The sequence below is a fragment of the Macrobrachium rosenbergii genome, chromosome 23 (genome assembly GCF_040412425.1).
Source record: "Macrobrachium rosenbergii isolate ZJJX-2024 chromosome 23, ASM4041242v1, whole genome shotgun sequence".
Classification (NCBI taxonomy): Eukaryota; Metazoa; Arthropoda; class Malacostraca; order Decapoda; family Palaemonidae; genus Macrobrachium; species Macrobrachium rosenbergii.
The window spans coordinates 45,341,535-45,365,992 of record NC_089763.1 but is presented as its reverse complement, the minus strand read 5'-3'; the positions used below and the strand labels follow the sequence as shown (position 1 = coordinate 45,365,992).

General features: G+C 34.1%; 1 protein-coding gene across 1 annotated transcript in view; it reads left to right on the top strand.

Moving 5' to 3' along the window:
- Positions 1-24,458, top strand: part of Dhc93AB (Dynein heavy chain at 93AB) — a 112,275-nt gene that overhangs the window by 31,228 nt on the left and 56,589 nt on the right. The window contains exons 28-47 of the mRNA XM_067125082.1: positions 26-164; positions 897-1,010; positions 1,823-1,929; positions 2,292-2,409; positions 2,616-2,842; positions 3,185-3,326; positions 3,668-3,793; positions 4,162-4,269; positions 4,729-4,907; positions 5,637-5,772; positions 6,372-6,506; positions 7,556-7,675; positions 8,073-8,215; positions 8,683-8,884; positions 9,442-9,666; positions 10,032-10,242; positions 10,679-10,806; positions 11,468-11,616; positions 12,687-12,969; positions 13,285-13,458. Of these exons, the coding sequence (XP_066981183.1) occupies positions 26-164; positions 897-1,010; positions 1,823-1,929; positions 2,292-2,409; positions 2,616-2,842; positions 3,185-3,326; positions 3,668-3,793; positions 4,162-4,269; positions 4,729-4,907; positions 5,637-5,772; positions 6,372-6,506; positions 7,556-7,675; positions 8,073-8,215; positions 8,683-8,884; positions 9,442-9,666; positions 10,032-10,242; positions 10,679-10,806; positions 11,468-11,616; positions 12,687-12,969; positions 13,285-13,458 (3,166 nt within the window). The remainder of the gene's footprint in view (positions 1-25; positions 165-896; positions 1,011-1,822; positions 1,930-2,291; positions 2,410-2,615; positions 2,843-3,184; positions 3,327-3,667; positions 3,794-4,161; positions 4,270-4,728; positions 4,908-5,636; positions 5,773-6,371; positions 6,507-7,555; positions 7,676-8,072; positions 8,216-8,682; positions 8,885-9,441; positions 9,667-10,031; positions 10,243-10,678; positions 10,807-11,467; positions 11,617-12,686; positions 12,970-13,284; positions 13,459-24,458) is intronic.

Genomic DNA, 24,458 nt, shown 5'->3' with positions numbered 1-24,458 from the left:
CCAGACTCTCTTCAGATAACCAAACTTTCCAGAGGAACTACGTCGAGAACCCAGAGACCACCCTAGCTGACCTCCTGGAACTCAACCTCCACACGTACGAGGACGAAGTCAAGAACATCGTGGATAGGGCAGTAAAGGAGATGTCAATGGAGAAGATTATTAAGGTAATTCCTTACACGAGAACGTTATAGATTGCTACTTATTGTTAATATTAAAACTATGCTCTCTCAGTTCGCTGCTTGGTTATACTGTATTTTCCTCTCTCTTGTTAGGTTGACTTATTTCATTTCTTTGATTTTATTCATTGTCTGTGTAAATTTGACTTTTTTTTTCTTATCGAATATGGGTATTACTCTTCTTTATCATTATTACTACTATTACTATATATTATTTCGCCTGTTTCATTTTTTATCGAACATGGATATTACTCTTCTTTACCATTATTACTACTATTAATATATACTATTTCGCCTGTCATTTTTTATCGAACATGGATATTACTCTGCTTTATCATTATTACTACTATTAGTACATATTATTTCGTCTGTCATTTTTATCGGACATGGATATTACTCTTTATCATTATTACTACTATATTACTAGGCCTACATATTATTTCGCCTGTTTCATGATTAGCGTCGTTGTTGGCAGTATTTTTAGATTGACTTATCTTTTTAACATTTACATTTTTATGGTGGTGTCAACTGGACATACATAAATCCATAATTACGAAATTAAAAAATCATCGCATGTTATTTTTGTTGTGGGCAATACTTACTTTTATCTTTAAATGTACATCCTATTTGTTACAAATGGCAGAGAAGATAGATATTGTAGAATCTACAACCAAATGGTTTTTAGAAAAAGAAGCTAACTCTCATTTCATGGAATTCCAGGAACTGGAAATAACTTGGGCCACCCTGGAGTTCTTGATAGACACGCATCCTCGCACTCAAGTGGCTCTCATCAGGACATCGGAGGAGATGATAGAAACTCTGGAGGAGAACCAGGTTTGAATTTCCACCTTTACCAGTAACATCAAAAACTGCCATTTTTCATTTGAGTCTATTTACCATTGACATTTAGATTTTACTTTTCATTTTGTTTTTGAGCTGGCAGAATCTATAGCCTCTATAGGTTTCTTGTTAATATCAATGCTGATAATCTTTTATCATTTAAGTTTTTTTTCATGCTTTTGTGGTCGTTGGGAGTTGCTCTAGTTTAATATCAGTGGTTCTCATATTTTGCATTTTTCCATTTAAATTACTCTGAGGCCTTGATCTATTCAAGTTAAAGACAGCTTTTATGGGTTCCTATGCTAAAAAAAGGGAACATGAATATCAGCAAAATGAATGATGAAAAAATGAAATGAGTTTAAAAACTGGAAACTATATCTACCGCAATCAGTCAATTTCTCTTCGATATGGTAGAAAAAATTATTTTTCTTGTGCACTCTAGAATTCGTAGATAAAGACCAAAATCTCATGTTGAACTGATTCTTACAATATTGAATGATGTTCTCACCAAATTTACTTTAAGCCTTTAAAAGGTACCAACATTCCATTTTAAATAGAGCGTTGCTTTATTCATATCATTTATTTCTTTATTAGGATTTACGGTAAATAGATCACTAAGGAAGAGTGTTTAGCTACATGTTTTTGACCAGTTCATGATCATTTTATCTATATGTTTTGAAAAGAGGCCCTGACGTCACCTTGATAATTTTTCTTTTTTATATTTCACTAAGAGTTCACATGAAAAACAAGTATAGACTTGCTGATTAATGCACGCTATATTTCATCATGTTTTCTTGAATGAACAGGTTCAGCTACAGAATCTGATGACCTCCAAGTACATCGAACACTTCCTGGGCGAAGTGTCGGCATGGCAGAACAAACTAGCAATTGCCGATCAGGTCATTACTTTATGGTACGTAAGTCTTAAATTCCTATGTAATATATTTGCTTGTACAATAGTTTTGTATCCCGTAAAACAACCTGTGATCTCAGAAATTCCATCTTTGCCTGTGAAATGGCGAATAAAAACCAATAAAGATCCCTAAACACTATCCTGTAGAACACCAAATAGGATAAGTAAGTCTAGGGCTCCAGATTCACTATAAACACTATTAACAACAGCACTCGTTACATAAAGAAGCAGCAAGGACTGACTGATTGATTTCGCAAATATATCTGACATTATAACCCTTAACCTCATCATTGCCAGGGCTAATGATAGAGATCGACAAAACCAAGTCACTGCTAACCAATTTATGGTTTATACACCTATAGGTTCGAAGTGCAGCGTACATGGAGTCACCTGGAATCTATCTTTATTGGATCAGATGACATCAGGAGACAGTTGCCAGAAGATTCTGCCAGATTTGATCAGATCGACATTGATTTCAAAGTGAGATATAACTCATTAATGCTGTTTAAACTTTTTATTCGATTATAAGTCGATAACTTCTTGATCACTTTTCTTCCACCTCCTTCATCATCCATCCTTCTCCTTTGGTGGTCTGACAAACCGGATTCACTATTGCAGTCCATGCATCGTTAATTTATTTACAATTTGTCCAAAGTAATTGACCTCCACCGTGCTATAACCTACAGAAATTAGTATCCGAGATGGTGGAGCATCCTCACGTCCTGGAAGCAACCAACAGAGAGGGGCTCTTCGACCGCCTGGAATCTCTGCAGGCTGAGCTGACGCTGTGCGAGAAGACGCTGGCCGAGTACCTGGAAACAAAACGCCTCGCTTTCCCTCGGTTCTACTTTGTGTCAACTGCTGATCTGCTCGATATCCTCTCCAATGGAAATCAGCCTGTCAAGGTTACCAGGTAAGTGGTGCTGGTTACGAGTTATAATCCATGTATGATTAAATAAGTGGATATTTCAAACTATTTTACTTGAGAAATCTTGATCTGAACTAAGTGAAAATTTGGCCTAAAGTAAACACCCTGCAAGTTTAAAAGTTTACCTAACTTTATGAGTAAAATTGTATGATTTTAATTTGTTAAATCTATCTCACAACAAATTCCTTTCATAATCATGTCTTGACACTCTAAGATTTAGCATACGTACATTTTTTTAAGAGTTATAGTTTTGTATTGTGAACCTGCTATTGACATCTGTCTTCCATTCGATGACTAGAAGGCCTTTTTCCATCTTGTTTTCTTCAGGCATCTCACCAAATTATTTGATAGCATGTGCAACCTAAGGTTCGAAGAAGGAACAGGTCCAAATGCAACCACTGCTGTTGGGATGACAGCCAAGGATGGAGAGTTCGTGGAATTTTCCAGTATTACCAAATGTGTTGGTCCAGTGAGTACAAGATTTTCAGTGTTCCTGACATTATGTTAGCTTAATAAGTATGATCACATGCACGATGAACCTCTAAAATCAGTGTCACAGGCAACTGAGAAAATGAAATATGGAAAAAACATTCAGTTTTGAATTTAAAATATCTTTCACCAAGTAGTGGATAATAATGTTTATTGAACTTTTCTTAGCAGTTTGTTGAGAGTCCATCTGGCAGAGAGTAAGTTAAGGAACAGTCAGTAAGTTACTTAAACATTTAACAGTTACTTAAAATTCACTTAGCAGTTGGGGGGGGATTTAAAGGAACGTTCTCTCAGATGAGCTGTTTTTGTCGCATCCTAAAGGTCGAGAAGTGGTTAATGAACATCCTGATCATTATGCGAACTACCGTCAGAGACAGAATGACCGATGCTGTTGTGGCTTACGAAGATCGCCCCAGAGATCAGTGGGTTGGTGACTACCCAGCACAGGTAAAGTCACTGCAGTTTTGATGAAATTTTGGGGTTTCTTGTGAAACCTTTATTGGATTCTTATGAATTAAGAGGAATAATTTTCCATGATACTGTCTAATGAATAGTAAACGAGTATTTTTGCAACAAATTCTTGTCCAGCTGATATGCCTTACTATGAGATAATCTGAACTAAAGGAATTTAGCATTTTACAACTTTTTCTTTTTTTGCGTAAGACTTGGTCCTGTCAGCCTATAGGATCAAAGTGTCTCTCTCTCTCTCTCTCTCTCTCTCTCTCTCTCTCTCTCTCTCTCTCTCTCTCTCTCTCTCTCTCTCTCAAAAACTATCCGAAGTGGAGAAATAATCAGTTTCCTTCTTGGAATACCAGGTTGCCCTTACTGGGACTCAGATTTATTGGACTGTTGAGGTCAATGCAGCCTTCGCTCGTCTGGAAGAGGGATATGAAAATGCTCTTCGTGATTATTATAGGAAACAGGTAAGCTGCGTCGTTATCTTCAATTTTTTTAATTTATCGAATCGTAAATATCCATATACACACACACACACACACATATACATATATATATATATATATATATATATAGTATATATGTATATGTGTGTGTGTGTATATATATAAAATAATATATATAGTATATATATATATATATTATATATAATATATATATATATGTATATATTATATATATATATATATATATATATATATTTATATATATTAATAATAATGTATGTATACTGTATATATATAAAATAATAATAGTCATCAGTATTATTAATAATAATAATATATATACATATATATGTATATATATATATATTATTAATAATAGTGATGACTTATTATTATTATTATTATTATTATTATTAGAGAGCAAATAATGGAGCTCAGATACTCACCACGGTTTTCCTCACTAAAATGCCTCCTCCACAGGTCCAGCAGCTGAATGCCCTGATCTCCCTCCTCCTTGGGGAACTGACGAAGCAGCAACGTCAGAAGATCATGACCATCTGCACCATCGACGTCCACGCCAGGGACGTCGTCGCCAAACTCATCAGCGGGAAGGTCGAATCTGCGGCAGAATTCGCTTGGCAGTCGCAGCTCAGACACAGGTATGTCTGGTGGTCTTTGGTGCAATTCGTATCTTCTTTTTCTTCTTCTTCTGTATTTGCTTTCTGGGAAATAGCAGTTCGGATACTAACATGTCTTGCGGTCTTTGCTGCAGTTCCAATCTTCTTCTTCTTCTTCTTCTTCTTCTTCTTCTTCTTCTTCTTCTTCTTCTTCTTCTTCTTCTTCTTCTTCTTCTTCTTCTTCTTCAGGATTTGCTTGATAATAGCTCTTCAGACACTGGTATGTCATGTTATTTTTGCTGTTTCTGTATACTTTTTAATATTTGTTTTATTGATTAACATAACGTTGGGAACTTCGAAGCATTTGCATTGAAGTTGTATCTGTTATTTTACTCTTCATGAGCCATCCATCCAGATATGCAGATTTCAGTATCTTTAATAAACTTGATCGAACTCACAAATACGTTACACATTTAATCGCTTGCATTCTTTTTACTTTTAAGAGTTTTTTATAAATTTCAATCCTGGTCCTATTTACCTAAACCCCCCAAAAATTGTTTTCATCTCTTATCAGTATATAAGATCCCATAGAGTTTTTTTTAAATATTAAATTTTTTTTAAACCACAAAAGCGTAACATATGATCCTTATTCAAGCATAGTTTGATTAATGAAATACAATAGACAAGACATGTTCATATAAAAAGAATATAACTGTATCAGAATCATAACTTTTGAGCAAAATCAGCCATTTCAAAAATCTCCATTTTCAGATGGGACGACGAAAAGGCTGATTGCTATGTTGATATCTGCGACGCCCGGATGAAGTATGACCACGAGTACCTTGGGAACACTCCTCGCCTCGTCATTACACCTCTCACGGACAGGTGTTATATCACACTTACGCAGGTAAAGATTTTGCTGTGAAGATCCAATCGATAAGATTCAAAACAATGTAGGGATTGCGAATACCCCCTCACCATTATATATATATATATATATATATATATATATATATATATATATATATATATATATATATATATATATATATATATATGTATATATATATGTATGTATGTATGTATGTATGTATGTATATATATATATATATATATATATATATATATATATATATATATATATATATTTATATATATACATACATACACACACACATATATATATGTATATATATATATACTGTTTATGTGTGTATGTATGTATATGTGTATGTATGTCTCACCTGTACGAATTTTCACTTCTGAGAGAGCGGGGGCAGAAGTCATTTGACCCTTATACGATTCTCGGGTATCATTTTAAGATAAGGTTACTAACACTGTGCCCTCCTCCGCCTCTGCGACCCCGTGTAATTGACTAATTACCAAGTACCCGAGCCTTGTTTAGGTAATTGGAGGTACCATAGATTTTAAAGAAATGTGTTCCTATTGAATCTAGATTCTCTATAAATAATTACCAACCATGAACACTTTTGTCCTTTCTTGCAGTCCCTTCACCTGGTGATGGGCGGCGCCCCCTCAGGTCCTGCAGGAACCGGGAAAACCGAAACCACGAAGGATCTGGGTCGGGCCCTTGGCATGATGGTCTACGTCTTCAACTGCTCTGAGCAGATGGATTACAAGGTACCCATTTCTCATACATCTGACATAGTGTTTTTGATGCCGAACCGGTTGAAGGGTCCGATAGTCTTTGCTGATGAAGAGTTAGAGGAATTTATTTCTGGTGATAGAAATTCATTTCTCTTTAATGTGGTTCTCCACAATAAGCTGTAGGTCTCTCTCAATTGGTTCTCTCTCTCTCCTTCTCTCTCTCTCTCTCTCTCTCTCTCTCTCTCTCTCTTTTGTTTTTATTTTTTTACTCTTGATTGCCGTCTGTAAGCCTTTAAAGCTTCCGTCCTGTTTGTATGTTGCCATATTTAATTCCTGAAATCTTTCGGTTTTTCGTTCTTCATTGTTATCGTTAGTTTACTAAAGCTTTCGTTGTTTTATCTTTTTGCTTCTTTCGTCTGTAAGTCTTTAAATGTTCCACTCCTCTTGTCTACTGTAATTACATTTTGGAAGTCTTAAAGATTTTATTCATTCTTCGGTATGCCTATTAATTTAAACATTATGCCTCTTTTATTCTCAAATAGTGAATGCCTGTTGCCCATAAGATGTTCTTACGGCAGTTACCGTAGCAGTTGGAAGAACAGCGCCGCCCTCCCCCCAAACGCATAATAAATAAATAAATAAATAAATAGATAAATAAATAATTAAATATAAATAAATAAATGACGTCAAGAGCAATCTTCGGTGGTCATTTGTATTTTACTCTGTGAATATCGTCCGGAATATCTAACGCTTACCATGTGCTGAAATGGTTGTTTATTTAGGATAAAATGTATTTGTACGATTCACTTCTTTTCGTTGTTATTAAGATGAAAAAATTAACAAGATTAGAGTGGATATCACTGAAGTTTCGTTACCCATTATTTATTCATTTACTTAATAATTCAGTGCTTCACAGTCCTGTACAAACATTTTCCTCACGTCAGTTTTTTTTATCTTCATTTCCTAGTTGATACTCATATACATCTTATAAGTCGCTTTTAATCCTGTGAACATTTATAAACTAGTCTTGTTTCTCGCTTTTCGTTTGTAGGACACTAAAGTCTATTTTGCTCCTTTTGCAGTCTTGTGGGAACATCTACAAGGGACTGGCACAGACAGGCGCTTGGGGATGCTTCGACGAATTCAACAGAATCTCAGTTGAAGTGTTGTCTGTGGTTGCTGTGCAAGTGAAGAGCGTACAGGTAAGTTGTGGACATTTCATTCTGCAATATAATGTTCTTTTAGAGTCGTTGCACATAAATAGTTGCTCATTTTGAAGAAGAAGAAGAAGAAGAAATATTATTCAGCTAATGCAGACGTGTGTAAAGTACTTTATGAGTACAACATACCCTCAGACATTCAAAATTTAATTTTATCAACAGACTGAGAATGTAAATTATTTTCTAAGCACAAACTGAATGCATTTTAGCTGCCTTACATATTAACCCTGAGACAATCATATATTATTTGTAGTCTTCTCCTAATGTGGAAAATAATCATCTGCAGTTCATTTCATGGCATTTAATTCTATTTTCCATGAACGAAAACAGGCACATGTCATTTGGAATTTAAATGACTTTTATCATTTTTCTTCTACAGGACGCGATTCGTAATCGGAAGACGAACTTCGACTTCATGGGCGAACCCATCCGTCTGACGCCCACTGTTGGGATTTTCATCACCATGAATCCAGGCTACGCTGGAAGAACTGAGCTTCCGGAAAATTTGAAAGTCTTATTCAGGTAACTAATTCTGCTCCTATATTGCAGGACTAGTAATACTATAGTTACAAATATGACTTACTCTGAATTTTTAGGAATTTATATTGCACTTTTTCGCTTGATTTACAGAGAAATCAGTTGATTTCCAAATCGAGTTTATTGCCGTTTGATCTTTTTATCATAATATAAATTCGATAAAAATTACTTTTTTGAAGAATGTTTCCTGCCTATTACAGCCTACCATTTATCCATATATAGCTGTTTTATACCAATGATCAATAACAGGCACTGAATTCATTTGGCATGTGGTTTATTACACTTGAACATTATTCAAATTTTATCAAATTCTTGATTCTACGGAGATCACATTTACTACACCAAATTCTTCTGTTCTTTTCTCTTTGATAACTGTCCACATGTATGCGGAAAAAAACAGAAAATCTTTCTATGTGAAAGTAAAACATAATCTCCCTTATTTCAAATTTCAGACCCTGTGCAATGGTGGTCCCTGATCTCGAGCTCATTTGTGAAATCATGTTGGTGGCCGAAGGCTTCATCGAAGCCAAGATCCTCGCCAGGAAATTCATTACTCTGTATCGGCTCTGCCGGGAGCTCCTCTCGAAGCAGAGCCATTACGACTGGGGCCTCAGAGCCATCAAGAGTCTCCTGGTTGTTGCTGGCTCCTTGAAGGTCAGTTATGATAAGTAAAACTATTGGCACTGCGGCACTGTTCGTTTTGTGAAGGAACTTGATTTCCCTTAGCGAACTTTGTCCCAAGAAAATAAATAATAGCTTTTTATAGGACATTTCTCATGATCATCATCCTTGTATAAAATATATAAGCCTTCCTAGATGGTCTTTATTTGGTCCATCAGGTGATTCACTTTTATTCTTAAGTTGTAACTTATAATCTTAAACAATTTGCTCCTTAGTATCATAAATGTTTCATAATCACAGGTTCTTTACTGATCATATGCAGTTTTAAGACCAAGGCCTAAATGGCTTAAAGACACGCATACACTCGCAAATGTGTTTGATTTCTTTAGCAAAACGTGTCACTGAAACATAAACAAACCTTTCAAGACATGTTCTTTATAAAAATTCGTAATTTTGTACACGAACAAACAAGCTGACCATAACCTAAATCTCTTAAGAACACGTCGCTGTGTTTGGAATTATTGTCTTTTAACTATGAACATGATTAAATTCATTTACTTTCCCATTAGTAATTTTGTTCATTCTTTCAGCGAGAAGACCCCGAACTGCCTGAGGACCAGGTGCTTATGAGGGCGCTGAGGGACTACAATGTTCCCAAAATCGTGACAGATGACGTCCCTGTGTTCATGGGGCTCATAGGGGATCTCTTCCCTGCTCTAGACGTCCCTCGAAAGAAGGATTTAGATTTTGAAAAGGCTGTCAAGGAAGCTGCGGTTGACCTCAAGTTACAACCAGAAGATAGCTTCATACTGAAGGTAAAGAAATTATGTACTTTTTAGTTTATATTTTTCGATGTAATAAAAACGACGTCTGAATTCTCAAAATTGGTCATATTCACTTCTGCTATGAAATGCATTAGGCTCAAGAATCTCTAAACTTCTCTAGTTACTCATAATTTTTGGCTACACTTTTCGAAGGGAAATGTATGAAGAAATTCTCTCGCCTAGATGGTATCTAAGCCCAGACTAGTTAGAGGACTGAGTTGTACTAAGCCCATTTCACCATGAAATGAAGTTAGATTCAAACTGATAACTTTATAAAAATTTTATGATTAGTGTAGGAATAAAAATAAACTATAGTATTATCATTTAAGTACCGTCGTTCTCTTTTAATAATGCAGGTTGTCCAACTGAAGGAGTTATTAGTGGTCCGACACAGCGTGTTCATAATAGGACAAGCCGGTACGGGAAAGACTCAGGTCCTGCGCACTTTATTCCGGACGATGGTCAACATGAAGACTAAACCCATCTGCTTTGACTTGAACCCGAAAGCAGTGACCACAGACGAGCTCTTTGGATACATAAACCCAGCCACTAGAGAGTGGAAAGATGGTAAGTTAAGTTGATATACAATGACATTTTTTATATAATTTATTTTACGTATGTCTGTTGCGTCTTCAACCACAGGGCATGCATTTGTTTATTGGAATATTTTGCATGATTTGTTTTTTTTGTGGGGTTTAGAGATCAGTAGGTAATATTTGGAAATGTCTAATGACCAAAATATAGTAATTCAGTATTCACCATTACTATGTGTTGCATGGAATCATAAAAATTATGCTTTTTTCACAAATTTCAGTAAATATTATAAATTTTCTTGGTCAGCTGAATATGATATTTCGCGTTGAGATTAACTTCCAGTTAGATTTTATAAAAAGTAACACATTGTTTGAAAGTTTGACGTTTGGTAGAAAATGTCTGAGGGATTACAAATTTTCTTTCATAGACAGCACTCCACATAACTCATTTTTCTTCGCCTCTGTCAAAGGTCTGTTTTCAAACCTGATGAGGGAACAGGCTAACATGTCGGGCGATGCCCCAAAGTGGATCATCCTGGACGGAGACATTGATCCAATGTGGATTGAATCACTCAACACTCTTATGGATGATAATAAGGTATTCCAGTATTTTTGATGCAGTGCGTTTGATTGGACGTGCACCAAGATATTTGCCAGTGGTTAAAAGAGTAGTTTCAATATGAAGGGCTTAACTTTACGTCCTAAGAATGTTTTCATAGTTTTTGTGAAAAATTTAAGATAGAAATTGTTAAGAAAATGCAGTTTTGATAAAAGTATGAGTGAGGTAGTGATTGTTGTGTTGTTTTTTTCATTGGAGCCACTTTCTGTCGGGGAAAACGGCTTAATGTACACATGCAAATATACATAGACGTATATGGTATATATTATATATACTGTATATAATATACACACCCACATATATATATATATATATATATATATATATATATATATATATATATATATATATATGTATGTATATAAATATATATATATATATATATATATATATATATATATATATATATATATATATATATATATATATATATATAGAATATATATATATATATATATATATATATATATATATATATATATATATATATATATATATATATATATATATATATATATATATATATATATATATATATATATATATATATAGAGAGAGAGAGAGAGAGAGAGAATGGTTTGTATATATGTGTGAATGGGTTAACCACCAAAATAACTAAAACTCAAACTATTCTGCACAGATCCTAACCCTGGCCAGCAACGAGCGCATCTCCCTCACCCCCTACATGAGGCTGCTCTTCGAGATCAGTCACTTGCGAACAGCGACTCCAGCCACTGTGTCCAGAGCAGGCATCATCTACCTCAATACTGGAGATTTGGGATGGAACCCGTAAGTCCATCATAAAGGAGGATCTAGTCATCGGCATCTTCATCATTATCATTTTCATCATCACTACCACCACCTCCATCACCACCATCATCACCACCCATCATCATCATCATCATCATCCTCCTCATCTTGGTTCATTTCAGAGGCCTTTCTACAGGGTGCCATTTATTTGTCAGTTGTGGTTTAAAATTTTCTTGAATAATTTTCTCTGCGTCATAAAATTTCTTTCAGTAGTACCTTCACAGTTTTATTTTTCATATCTACATTAGGAAATCTTGTTTCCACCTCGATCTAAGAGAAAAAGCAAAGTACAATAAAAAAAAATGTTCATTTTGGCTGAGTACTGTAGATGTGGGGAAACAGTTTACAGATGACGCCACGGGCTTCGTACTGCCCACTTCCATTTAGCTACAGTTTCTTTGTATATTCTGAATTCAGATTGAATACTCGAACACACTTCCTGTTACTAATATTAGTTTCTTGTTGTATACAATGTACTGCAATGACAAAGATCCTCTGCACTCATTTTTACCTGACTTAGCTATTTTTGCTCTCAACACTAGACAGACTACTGCTGCAAAGTGTGTCATTTTTTAGCATCAGCTTTAATGCTACTCTGTTTGCTAGGAATGTTAATTTGGCTACAACTAAAATGTGGAATGGTTTACCTAGCGCAGCTGTGGAAACTTCTGACCTCCAAATGTTTAAGCGAAGAGCTTTCTATGGACGCCTCCTGAATTCAGGTGTATCGGTCTTATTTTATATTCCATCATATTTATTTATATCACCTTTTCTGTAACGCGTCTTTCTCGCCAGGCCGATTTCCCTTTGAAGCCTTCTTGGGTTTATAGTCTGTTGGCTCTGTCCATAAGGGTTTTCAGTTGAATATTTAAAGAAAGAAAGTAAAAAAGAAAGAAATGAATTCTCGTTTTTGCTTAACAAGACCAAAATACTAGGAAAGTTTTGCTCGGAAAATGATATTGAGAGTAAATCGAGTGACTGCGCCAGATTTATTGGGCCTTCTGTACGTTTCAGATAAGACATTGCCTTTTCAAAACCTTACGTTACAGTTACGTCACAAGCTGGATCGACAAACGTGAGGTGCAGAGCGAGAAGGCTAATCTGATGGTTCTCTTCGACAAATATATACCGACTTGTTTGGATATTCTGCGCGTGCGCTTCAAGAAGATAACGCCCATCCCGGAGATCAATCACCTGATGATGCTGTGCCAGTTGCTGGAGTGTCTGTTGACACCAGAAAATGCTCCACCTGACAGCCCAAAAGAGGTGTACGAAACTTACTTCGTCTTCGCTGCTGTCTGGGCCTTTGGGTCGGCTCTCTACCAAGATGGCGTAAGTAGAGAGAGTTATTCCACGAATTCTTAATGGTCAAAATGACCTCTTCACTTCTGTGGTATTCACTGGGAGGCAGGTCGAAAAATTGGAGGAAATCGAGATCTTATAAGTATTGCCGTCCCCACTAAAAACATACTGTCTTCGTACGTTTGGTAGCCTTATAAGTAATTTGATTTTTTTCCCGAGGGGAGTAACTGCAGTGATTCAAATACAACATGTTGTTGCCCTGCGGTTGCATGAGAACATAAAACTTTTGTTATAAACTTTTTTTAAGTTCACTGACATCCTAACACTTTTCACGGATCTTCTCAGAACGTAGACCACCGCGTGGAATTCAGCAAATGGTTCCAACAGGAATTCAAGTCGGTGAAAATCCCAACCGCCGGGAACGTCTTTGATTATTTCATCGAGCGCGAAACTCTGAGGTTTGCTCCCTGGACCGAGAAGATTCCGAGATTCGAGCTCGACGCCGACACCCCGCTGCAGGTAAGATGAAATGGCTGTCCGCGGGGCTCAATTTCATCTCGGAACTTTATAGGTTTTCCTAGGGAGGTATAAAAGATGATTTATGCTTTGCAGGTTAATCAATATTCACTCTTCATGAACACGTTGCAAGACTGGTCTAGCAAGGCATAAAAGATGATTTATTGATACTTCATTACTTAATAGATTTTCATTTATGAATACATGATGCTTGATGAATATTTACGTTATTGATCCATTTCATTGATTTGCCTGTTGATATATATGAGATATATATATATATATATATATATATATATATATATATATATATATATATATATATATATATATATATATATATATATATATATATATATATATATATATATGAATAATCATTTACACTCTGCCGCTTAAAAAAATATTCAATTCTTATGATCATTGCTAGAAGTCTATAGTGGTAGTAAATTCAAGTGATGATATTAGTAGTAGGCATTATGAATATATATCTCATATAATTAAATCACTTCTATAGAGAGTAACTTTAAGTAATTTCCTTTTCGAAGGGAACATTTACTTATTTGTTTCTTTTATAGGATATATCTGTACATATCAGTGATCCTTGTACAAATAGATAGTTCATAAGGCTAGTTGATGAACTTCAACTATGAAACGTCCGACGTTCATAAATTCACCTTTGTATTTCTAGTAGATTTGATTTGATTTTTTTTAAAATAAACTGTATTAGATGCTAAAGAGATAACACTGTGGATTATGCTTTCTCGTGAAATACTTTTTATAGACGTCCTGTGGAACTTTCCTTAATTAAAACACAGAAACTGCTGTGTTTTGATATAAAAACCCACGAGTGTGTTTGATTAGGTTACTATCAATTGATTCTGTATTACGTGACTGAAAATCTTGATAAAAAATCAGCTATTTGAATTAACATAAAAAACATTTTTATATCGTTTCGTCTGTTTCTCAGTTGTTAAAATTATAATTTTTTTCTTTCCATTTACATATGCTGAACTGTTTGATAGATATATATATATTCTTACTAACTTAACGAATATTAATGTATTACATATCCGTCGACCAAAACATAGGCAGCTTTTTTTTTATAGATACCATGAGTTAATAAAATTTCTTGAATTCAGTTTACTGAATCATGAATAAAAATTAGACATAAACAATTCCTCAAGAAAATTCAACGTAGGTATTTTGAGAAAATTTGATTCGGTAAGTAGCTCACTATGTGTTGTTAGATTAATTGAATCGATTTTATATTGCTATTTTATAAAAATTTATTGTTTGCATTTTTGAACACGATGACTTCATCTCCAATTGCTTCGTGTTAAAAATTGATAAAATACTCATTGCTATACTATCTTTTATTATTAAAGGTTTTGCTGCCATATAAAACTGGCATTTATTTCTTTAAATGTGATTTTTATAATTGATTATAGTCCGTTGTAAAGGTTACTCTTATAGTAAAAAGATACATACCAAGAATCACCCGCTGCTTTCTCTGTTACAAAGTATGAGAGTCGTAACATATTTGCAAAATGCCAAAACATAAGAAATGAATATTTCAAAATTGTATAGATACGATCTAAGAAAATAAAATTGACCATTATTCGAGATCCAATTCATTTTAAAACGAAAATGCATTTTACATTAATTCACTAGAGGCACACAGCGATTCAGTAAAATCACAAAACAAGAAAAACACGAGAAGACAGACACCATGCCCAGATTTTGATTCCAAATGTGTGTGACCTTTTGCCCCCCTTGTTCATAGTTACTCCAGGATTTCTGCCCTCGAGTCCTGTCGGTGAGTTACAAGTGAATCCTTCGAGATCCTACCAATCAATCAAAAAAAAAAAAAAAATGTGCCAGCCCGCTAAAGTGGACCTAAACTTCCATCATCACAAACCACTTTTCTCTTCTTTTAAATTCTTCGATGCCATTTAAACGTTTTCCCCTGGTCGTGCCTCTAAAAAAATACTCTTCTTTCCCTCTCTCTCTCTCTCATTTGACACCTTCCGCTAAATCTCGCTCCCGCCGCCTTCGCCTTCTGCGGACATGGACCATCGCCTCCTCTTTTGGAACTCGTAACTCGGTATTGAATCCTTTTAGAGTCTGCTAGTAACGTCCTGTTCTGTGAACTCTGTGGTAAATTCTAGATCTAGCCCTTCGGTAACCCTTCAGACTGTCAACCCACCACTCAGCCCTTTGTTATGTTATGACCTTCAAAGTATCACCTTTGCATTTGGCATGATTTGGTTACCTTAGAAAGTAGATGAAATCTTTGTTGCTCTCTTCTTTATCAGAATTACTATTTAGTGTTAACGTCATGTGATGTGAATTCCGTACTTTTCACAACTGCATTTGTCTTGTAGAAAGTGTCTATAACCGGTTATTACCTCTGAGAGGAGTGTTACTAGTAGAGAAAGGAGGTCACGTACTCTGGTATGAGGTCAGAGGAAGGATGGCCCAGGATGAACTAAGCTATCGGATATGTCATGGAATAAATAACTACCTTTGTCCTTGCAACTCCTTGTGCATGAGACTCAACTGAACCACGTAATGCTATGAAAATGAAATTGATTAAAAGGAAAGATTTTGAGAAGAAAGCTTATTACTACATCTGATGGTCGACTGTTTCTAGGAATCGATAATAACGGAGAGATATAATTATAGTAATTTTTAAAACGTTATGCTGTAGTTACTCGTCAAAACTTCCAGATGGGAAAAGGCAAAATCTTAATTTTTATATTTCTTTATCGCTTTGCTGTTAAGTAATTTATGAGAATTCCCGGGAGGAAAAATATCGTTTCCGTTCCCAGGACAAAATTTTATTCATTAAAGTATCTATAACTTTCATCGGTTTCAAAGTTTTGATAGTTACGGCAAAATTCTTGCATCAATTTACACTTTTCTGATTGGTGTGTGTATTAATATGTGTATTACCTCCTTGCGTGTTCTTCCAGATTCTGTCTACAACACTATAAAAAATTAACTAAAATTACATTATTCCTTTGTTAATTTAAAGGAATCTGGAGCATAATGATTAATGCTTTGGTTTCATCCAAACATTTCCATTCGATCATCCAGATCGTTGATAATGCTTAAGATAGATTCTCTAGATTAAATTGACTCTGAGACTTACTCCCCTTTGTGAAATCATTCTAGATATGCTTCCAAAGGCTTTGTAATACATAATTTAGAAACTACTCTTCCTAGAAATAATTATGATAATTAAACACCTGTGTGTGACCTATTTTTAAAGAGTACAATGGTTTTAGAATATGACAAAATGGCCGTGTCAGATTTATTAGTAAACCTTAAAAAAGTGGTAGTAGTTACAGTTGTAGTTGTTGTAGCAGTAGTAGTAATTCCTTTGTGTTACTAAAACATTAAGAATGCAGTGATTCCTTTATGTTGTTAATAAATTAGTAGTACTAGTAGTGCAGTAATCGATAACGACCAATCACTTTACTTATACAAGCACATATTCCATTTTGTACATGTTCACGACGCACTATTATGGCGATATCATTATTAAATAAAGTTACTTTAAAGCTTAATAAATATAAATACTCACTGCTTAAATGATCAAAATATGTATCCAGTCGAATTATTTACCTGTTAAATTTTATGTTGCAAAGTCCTTTCTTTCCTAAATTGCATTTATTAGACGCTCTTGCATGGAGCGAATTTACAAATGTATACTACAGAGCTCCCCGAAAATTTGATAGGTTCCATGGAAACCACTGGAGATAGGAATGATGTCACTTTCACCATGGATTGATGGCGAGTCAGGGTTCATCATCCAGTGAGCAACTTCACAGTGCCATGGTTTCATTATGTTACAAATAATTTTAGGAATTTCTATTTCTTAATATGCTCTTGGATGGGAATGGAGTATTGGAATTGCAAATGTCCTGGTATTCCATTCTTGTCAAATTTATTTGAAGGTATTGATTTTTTTTTGTTATGCAATAAGTAAAACATAACTAGATGTATAAACTATAACGATATGTCAGTAACTAATAATCAATAACTATCATTCATATGAAGAATGAAATAGCCACCAACTTCCTCCCAAAATCTTTGATAGGGCCTAAAACAAAATAGTTTTCAACTAACATAAATCACGAAAATAAGGATTCTTCTTCTTTTATAAAGAAATGCATACTTATAAATAACACCGCTAAAGCATTCGCTAAATAATTTCTCGAATTATCTTGAGTAAATGTCAATAAAATCCCGAGAAAAGTCAAAATTATATATTGTAAAAATTCATAAAGTAATTACAATTTTAATTGTTGTTGATGCTGTTGCTGCTTCTGTCGACCAGTGATTGCAGTACTGAATTTGGTTGGTGATGTCATTGTAGTAGTCGATATTATATTAGCTTAACAATAGCGTTAGTACTGATAGTAGTTTTAGAAGTAGTAAGCAGTGACTGAAAAAATGTAGATAATGAACGCTACATCAGTTGAGAGATATTGTAAATTTGGCCTAAAAAAATTTGCTTTTTAAGAAATAGTTCAGTGTAAAAAAAGCAACAAAATCATTACTTAGGACACAGGCGAGTTTCATTACGTAGAATAAAGACGAAGTACGAATGAGGACAGTATATAATGTAGAATGTAGACTAAAACTTCATAAGAATTTACAGCGAAAAGAAATATGGGACCAAAATTTTAGTCAAAGAAAGTCTGGGTATGAAAAAGAAAACTAAATAAACACATTAAAAGCGATTAAAACAAGAGAACTATAGAAAATTCAGACTTGTACCGATTATTCGGCCATTATTCACCTATTATATCCTGCCTAGTTATATTCCCTTACAAAACTTATAATTTCACAAACCTTTAGGGTAATATACCTGTTATTAAGCCATTAGTTATCCATTCAGATATACTTGATAGATTCCGTTACTAAATTCCTAGCTCCTTAATTAAACCATGAGAGTAGTGTTCCCATTATTAACCAATGTTTACTCATTCAGATCGACTCAATGGACATCCCTGTGAGATTCCTAGATCCACAGACCATTAGTGTAGTAGTAACTGTCTTGCAGCTCTGTGCACTCATAACTTAAACCCAAAGCATGTATCTAATTATGCATGTCATAAAGCGGAGGAAAACATGAGGTATAACTGGTCTCTGTCGCTGCTAACACTTTCTTCCTAAGCCAAAATAATCTTATGGAATGACAGTTTTATAGGCGAGAAGAGATGAAGGGGCCACCCTTCTAAAAAGAGTCCTTTTTACTGTGTGCTTGAGTTCGTGTGCACTTGTAACTGCGCTTAAATGAGTTCAGATGCTTGCGTTTCAATGTCTGCGAGTGAGTTCAACTGTGTATGTGTGTATGTTTGTGTGTTTGTTGTATAATTCGTTTGATGCGGTAAAACAAACAGCAATCATAACTAATCTATGCTTTGCTCCCTGACAGGATTGGCATAACCAAGTCAATGTGAGTTATTCAGCACAAATAACAATGTACATTTCGTATTGTTTTTATTTTTTAGTCTTCCACACATAAATATTTAACAATGATCATTTTTATAACAGAAATTAATTTTGATTAGAATGGTTCAGCGCATGACACCACAAGTGGTGGGATTGTGAAATTCGAATTTTTTTTAAATTTTTTTTGTGACAAGTATGCATTTTGAATTTTTGATTAGATCAGTAACGCAAAAATATCTGCATTTGTACATTTCTAAAAACGGTTATGTATATCTATGTATATTTATGTAAATCACGCCGTGTACGATATGATAATGTATATATGATAATTTGTTATTTTAAAACAACGTAGGACATACGATTAAGTAATGCCAACAGTTTTTTTTTTTTACACAACACAGAGTAGTAGATCTTCTCAAATACGTTGCCTAAATTGGTTATAACAATATGACGTCAATATACATGACAGAGAGGGTGTTAAAAATGCCGTTTGTTGATTTTGTTTCCATCTACAGCAAACCTTCGACGTGCCCTGTTTTATCTGTTAAAATCTCCCTGTTTTCAAGGGACAAAGGGCTTCAGAAGGACTTTAGTTGCGCGTCCCCGGAGGTTCTCTCAGGGAAAAGGGTGGAAAAATTTCTCGGAATTGTTCTGTTGGACCGAATAAGCGACAGTTATTTTCGTCATAATTCGGGATTTTATTTTTTTAACTGTTGCTAGTGAAATATAGGCGCTTTTAAAACAGAATTAGTCCAAGAATAAGTCATTGTCCGTGATTCTGAAGAGTAAGTGATATGCCATCCATGTATCCTAAAAGATTCCTCCCCCTCGATCAAGACGGTGATCGACTTCGTGTCTAAAACTCCCTCCACGTGGTAGAATGTGAGTTTAAGTTTTACAGAAAAGGTTGTCTGCATATTTTATCTAAGAACGAGATTTTAGAACCGACAAATAATGACGACTGGGTCTCCAGTTATCCATAATAAATTGATAAGAATTGAGAGAGCTGTATGCACAAGGAAAGTTATGTAAATGGAGCTATCATCAAATTGAAGTTTGTTCAAGCTAAAAGCAGTTTGTAAAAATGGCATCTGCCAGTTCTGCCTGTGAGGAAAAAAGTTTCGGAAATGTGAAGATTATAAAAATCAATCAGAATGATACAAACACTGTCTATCAGTCTGTCTAAATATATATATATATATATATATATATATATATATATATATATATATATATATATATATATATATATATATATATATATATATATATATATATATATATATATATATATATATATATATATATATATATATATATAATATACAATATATATAATACATATATAATAGATGTAATTTATTCTGAATTTATATTTTAAAGAAATAAGATTTATGCATAAATAACATGAACATCACCCATCAAGGATTTTTCATAATAACACCCGTAGCTGTAGATTTTCACCTGGAGTTAGAATTTTATGTACAAGATTCTAAAACTGGTCTCCTAAAATTACGAAACTTAGGTTACTTAAAGGTATCACATTCTTGAGAACATCCTCTGCTTAAGAATAATAGACAGGCCTCTTAAAAAAAAGTTAGTGTTTAAAACAAACTGGCTTCATGGGACACCAGTTTCTAAGATCGTGGGACCTTTTTTGACCGTAAATCTCCAGCTGACTCAATAGCGGTGACGATGATTGATGACCTGGGTAGTTCATAAATAGACCATTGAGAGTTTAGAAAGATATCATCATACGCTATTGATTTAAGCATAGTCTTAACTCTTGCAGAATCATTTGTCCACTTGAAGTTTAGGTATTTTAGGAGCCATAGTGGGATTCTCTACGAAGTCTTTCATGTGCAAACAAACTTAGATAATATTTTATTGTTACGGGGTTTCTGATATAATTATTGCACCCATACTGACTGTGCGTCTGAGTTACTTTTCGTAAGCGTAGCCCATTCTTTTGATAAAAAGTTAAAAATTAGTGATTTCCAAATGAAAATAAAAAAAAAATATGAAAACAGTACTATTTATATATTTCTGAGATCTCTGAAAGCAGTTAGTTATAGGACATGTTTCTGTTGCAAAGTAGTAAAATAAATGAACAATGATTTTCTCATGCTTTAGAGAGCATTGAAAATTATACCCGTGACATACTCTGTGAGCATTAACATAGTTTTTGCAAAGTATTCTATTTATAATCTTCAGCGTGCAATATTTGTAATTTTGATAATTACCACAACTCATTTAATATAAAAAATTCTGACAGTACCTGCAATTTACTTTCATAAATCACAACGACATATATTTTTTGTACATTGTATCGTCGCTGTATTCTATTTAAAAAAAAAAAGGTTTGATCATTATATTTTTAAAGTTTCACGTAAGGTCACTTTTGTTTTTGAGCTTTAGCAGAGTTATATTGGAAGGGTTACGGAGGCTTTATGGAGACCTATCTTTCGTAGCGGGACCAACCAAGTCTCTTTGCGGGTCCTAATTCGTAGAGGTACTCGTTTGTTAAGGACCGTGGTTTATAGATACTCGTTTCTCAACAAAATACCTTAAAAAAAATTTTAAAGACTCTGGGATCTCTTGTAACACTGTCTTCATAAACACCTTCCTATTTGACAAGCACTTATATTTTAAAACAAACTTTGCATATTGAAAACACGAGTTTATAAATCAATGATTTCTCAAATGCGCCAGTTTCTTTGTGACAAGACTTTCTTGAAAATACTTGAATCTAAAACTCAAATTTTATCACTCTTCAGTTTTGAAAAGAATCTCGTTTCGTAAGCACATTGGTATGTTAAACGTACCTGTCTTAGGTACACTCTTTGGTTAAACACGCCAAATTCTTAAGCATACTGGTTTGTTAATTACACCAGTTCCTTAAGCATTCTGGTTTGTTAATGAAAACAGTTTCTTAATCGAACTGCTTTGTAAATCACATCAGTATCAAAGACACTGGTAATCATGGCGCACTGACGTCACCACATTTACGAAACCTCATGAACATCTTGGGTTTTGCACGAATCAGCATCTTTGTGTGTCATGGTACAGCTTGGAACATTCGAATTTTGGATAGATACGCCCACGTAGATTTGTGTGTCTGTACATTGTAAACTTCACAGTATGTTGATGTATTTTTCCCGTAGACGTTTGAATTAGACTGTCTGGGTGTGAAGTAGAAGTATTGCCCTGTAACTGTAAAGCTTTTGTAGAAGGTTTGGCGTATGTGTGTGCTTCTTGTGATGACCTGTAGGTTAAGTGTGTAATCTGCTTTTTAACTGAATAATGGCAGTTTTTATCACCGATTATGTTTACCCCATCGTGGGACAGGACAGATAAGTATGTGTTCATTTTCTTGTTTGCCACATTTGAACGCAGTGATACGCCTTAAGGGAAGAATTCACTAACAACGAATCTTCCATCTTACGTGAACAATGGTGTTGAGCTGTCGTTCCTTTACAGAATATATGTTGACCACAGTTTGATTATATATATATATATATATATATATATATATATATATATATATATATATATATATATATATATATATATATATATATATATATATATATATATATATATATAAGAAGCAGGAAGGCCATGATACTAAAACAAATAATTTATATACAAGAATATCATATTATTAGCAATCAGGTTGCTCACCATCAGCCTGGTTAATGCTGTATGAGAGGCAAAAAGTTTACTAATGTTAAGCAATTCATTGCCTCCCTACTATGAGATTCATATAGTATCCTGCTTTTCCATCGTTTATGTAATTACATTAACACTGAACACATACATACATACATACATACATACATACATACATACATACATACATACATACATACATACATACATACATATGTGTATTTGTGTGTACTTGTAAAATCTTTAGAGACATAAAGCATTGATCCATACTTGTATTTCACATGTATGTTTACATGAACAAATATTACATGCAGAAAAATGTCAACTGTGGTCGCATATTCTGTTGTGGTTTTGTATTAATTGGTTTGGATTTAATTCTGAGTTTAATTTCTACTTTGGAAAACAATAGTTAATGATAACTTCATAATTATTGCTTAATAATGTTCATTACAGTGGAAATTTTATGGGAAATGTTGCCAAGTTCTACAGTGTTGGTTGTGAATATAAATCAAGACATTCCTTAATTTCACTGGATTCAAGTTTTAAATAATTCATTTATATTTACAAGTAAATCATATTTATAAATAAACCCTTTATTCTTAATCTCAGAATTCCAACCACAAGTCACTATCACTTTTATAGCTTTGATTTTTATGCTTAGAACCCATTCATTGGAGTACTAATGTGGATGGGACTCTTTTTGTAATGTGACGATTGCCAATAAGAACTGTTCAAAAAGTTCATTTCCTTTTGTTTTTCACCTAAAGGGGATTTGGTACCTCCTGTACTTGCCTGGTACTACACACCGAGGTTTCCTGGTACCAGCTCGCCAGAGAGAACAAATTTTGAAACGCTAAATAGATCTGGTATTATTGGAGCCCAACTCAGCACTTCTCATACGATCCATTTTCATCTGGTATTGGCTGAATTAAAACAAAAAATGAAATTACAAAAGCAAAATAATAAAGTCCCGTTTATCGGGCGATTTCGCTCTCACTTTTTCGCCAGAAATTTTCCAAATTTTCTTTGCTTGCAAGCAACTTTAAAGGAATTTTTTTTTTCGAATATATTAATTCTCCATAGGAATTGTGTCGTATCCCTGAACATATTATGAAATTGTAGATATATTTATAATTACCGAACTACTTTCTTAAAAAAAAAAACTTTAAGAGGAAAAGTATGTTCGTAATACAAAACATCTCTGAAAAATCAGTTTGTTCAGTGTCTTACTTTTTTTGTAAGGGTTACTCGTGATAGAAATATCACGATTAATATCTCAGCAGTGAAAGTGGCTGAGCTCTCGTCAGCCATTTGAAAGTTTTATTTATAATTCCCACCATTTTAAATGTCTCTAATCTCCATAATTTTTATCCTCATACACCTCGTCTCTTCACTCGATGATTCTACTGTTGGCGGTACCCTCAACACAAAACGTTACTGACATTGGGTACTACCATCACCGACTGCTGGGTTTTAAACTCTTCTTCATTTGATTTGTGACCGAAATCTGGGCCTCTACCTTCGACCCTCTTTCCTTTCTGTCTTCTTCCACTGGTCCTTCTTTTACCGTTAATTCCTTCCTTAATGCCTTCTTCATTGTTCCTTTCTTCTTGTTCCACTCATCGTATTTCTGTTTCATAAATTTTTTTTTTTTTTGTTCGTTCATGTCTTGCTTTTTTTTTATTGTATTCATCAATATGATTCATTTCTCTCTTTAATTTCCTTTTGCTCTCTTTTAACGTTTCTCTTTACCCCTTATGTTGGTCCTTATTTTCTATCGGTTTTAATGTTTTACTCCTCCCCCTTTTGTTACTACATAAAATTCTTTTACGTTACTTTGCATTGTCTTCTTCCATTTTTCT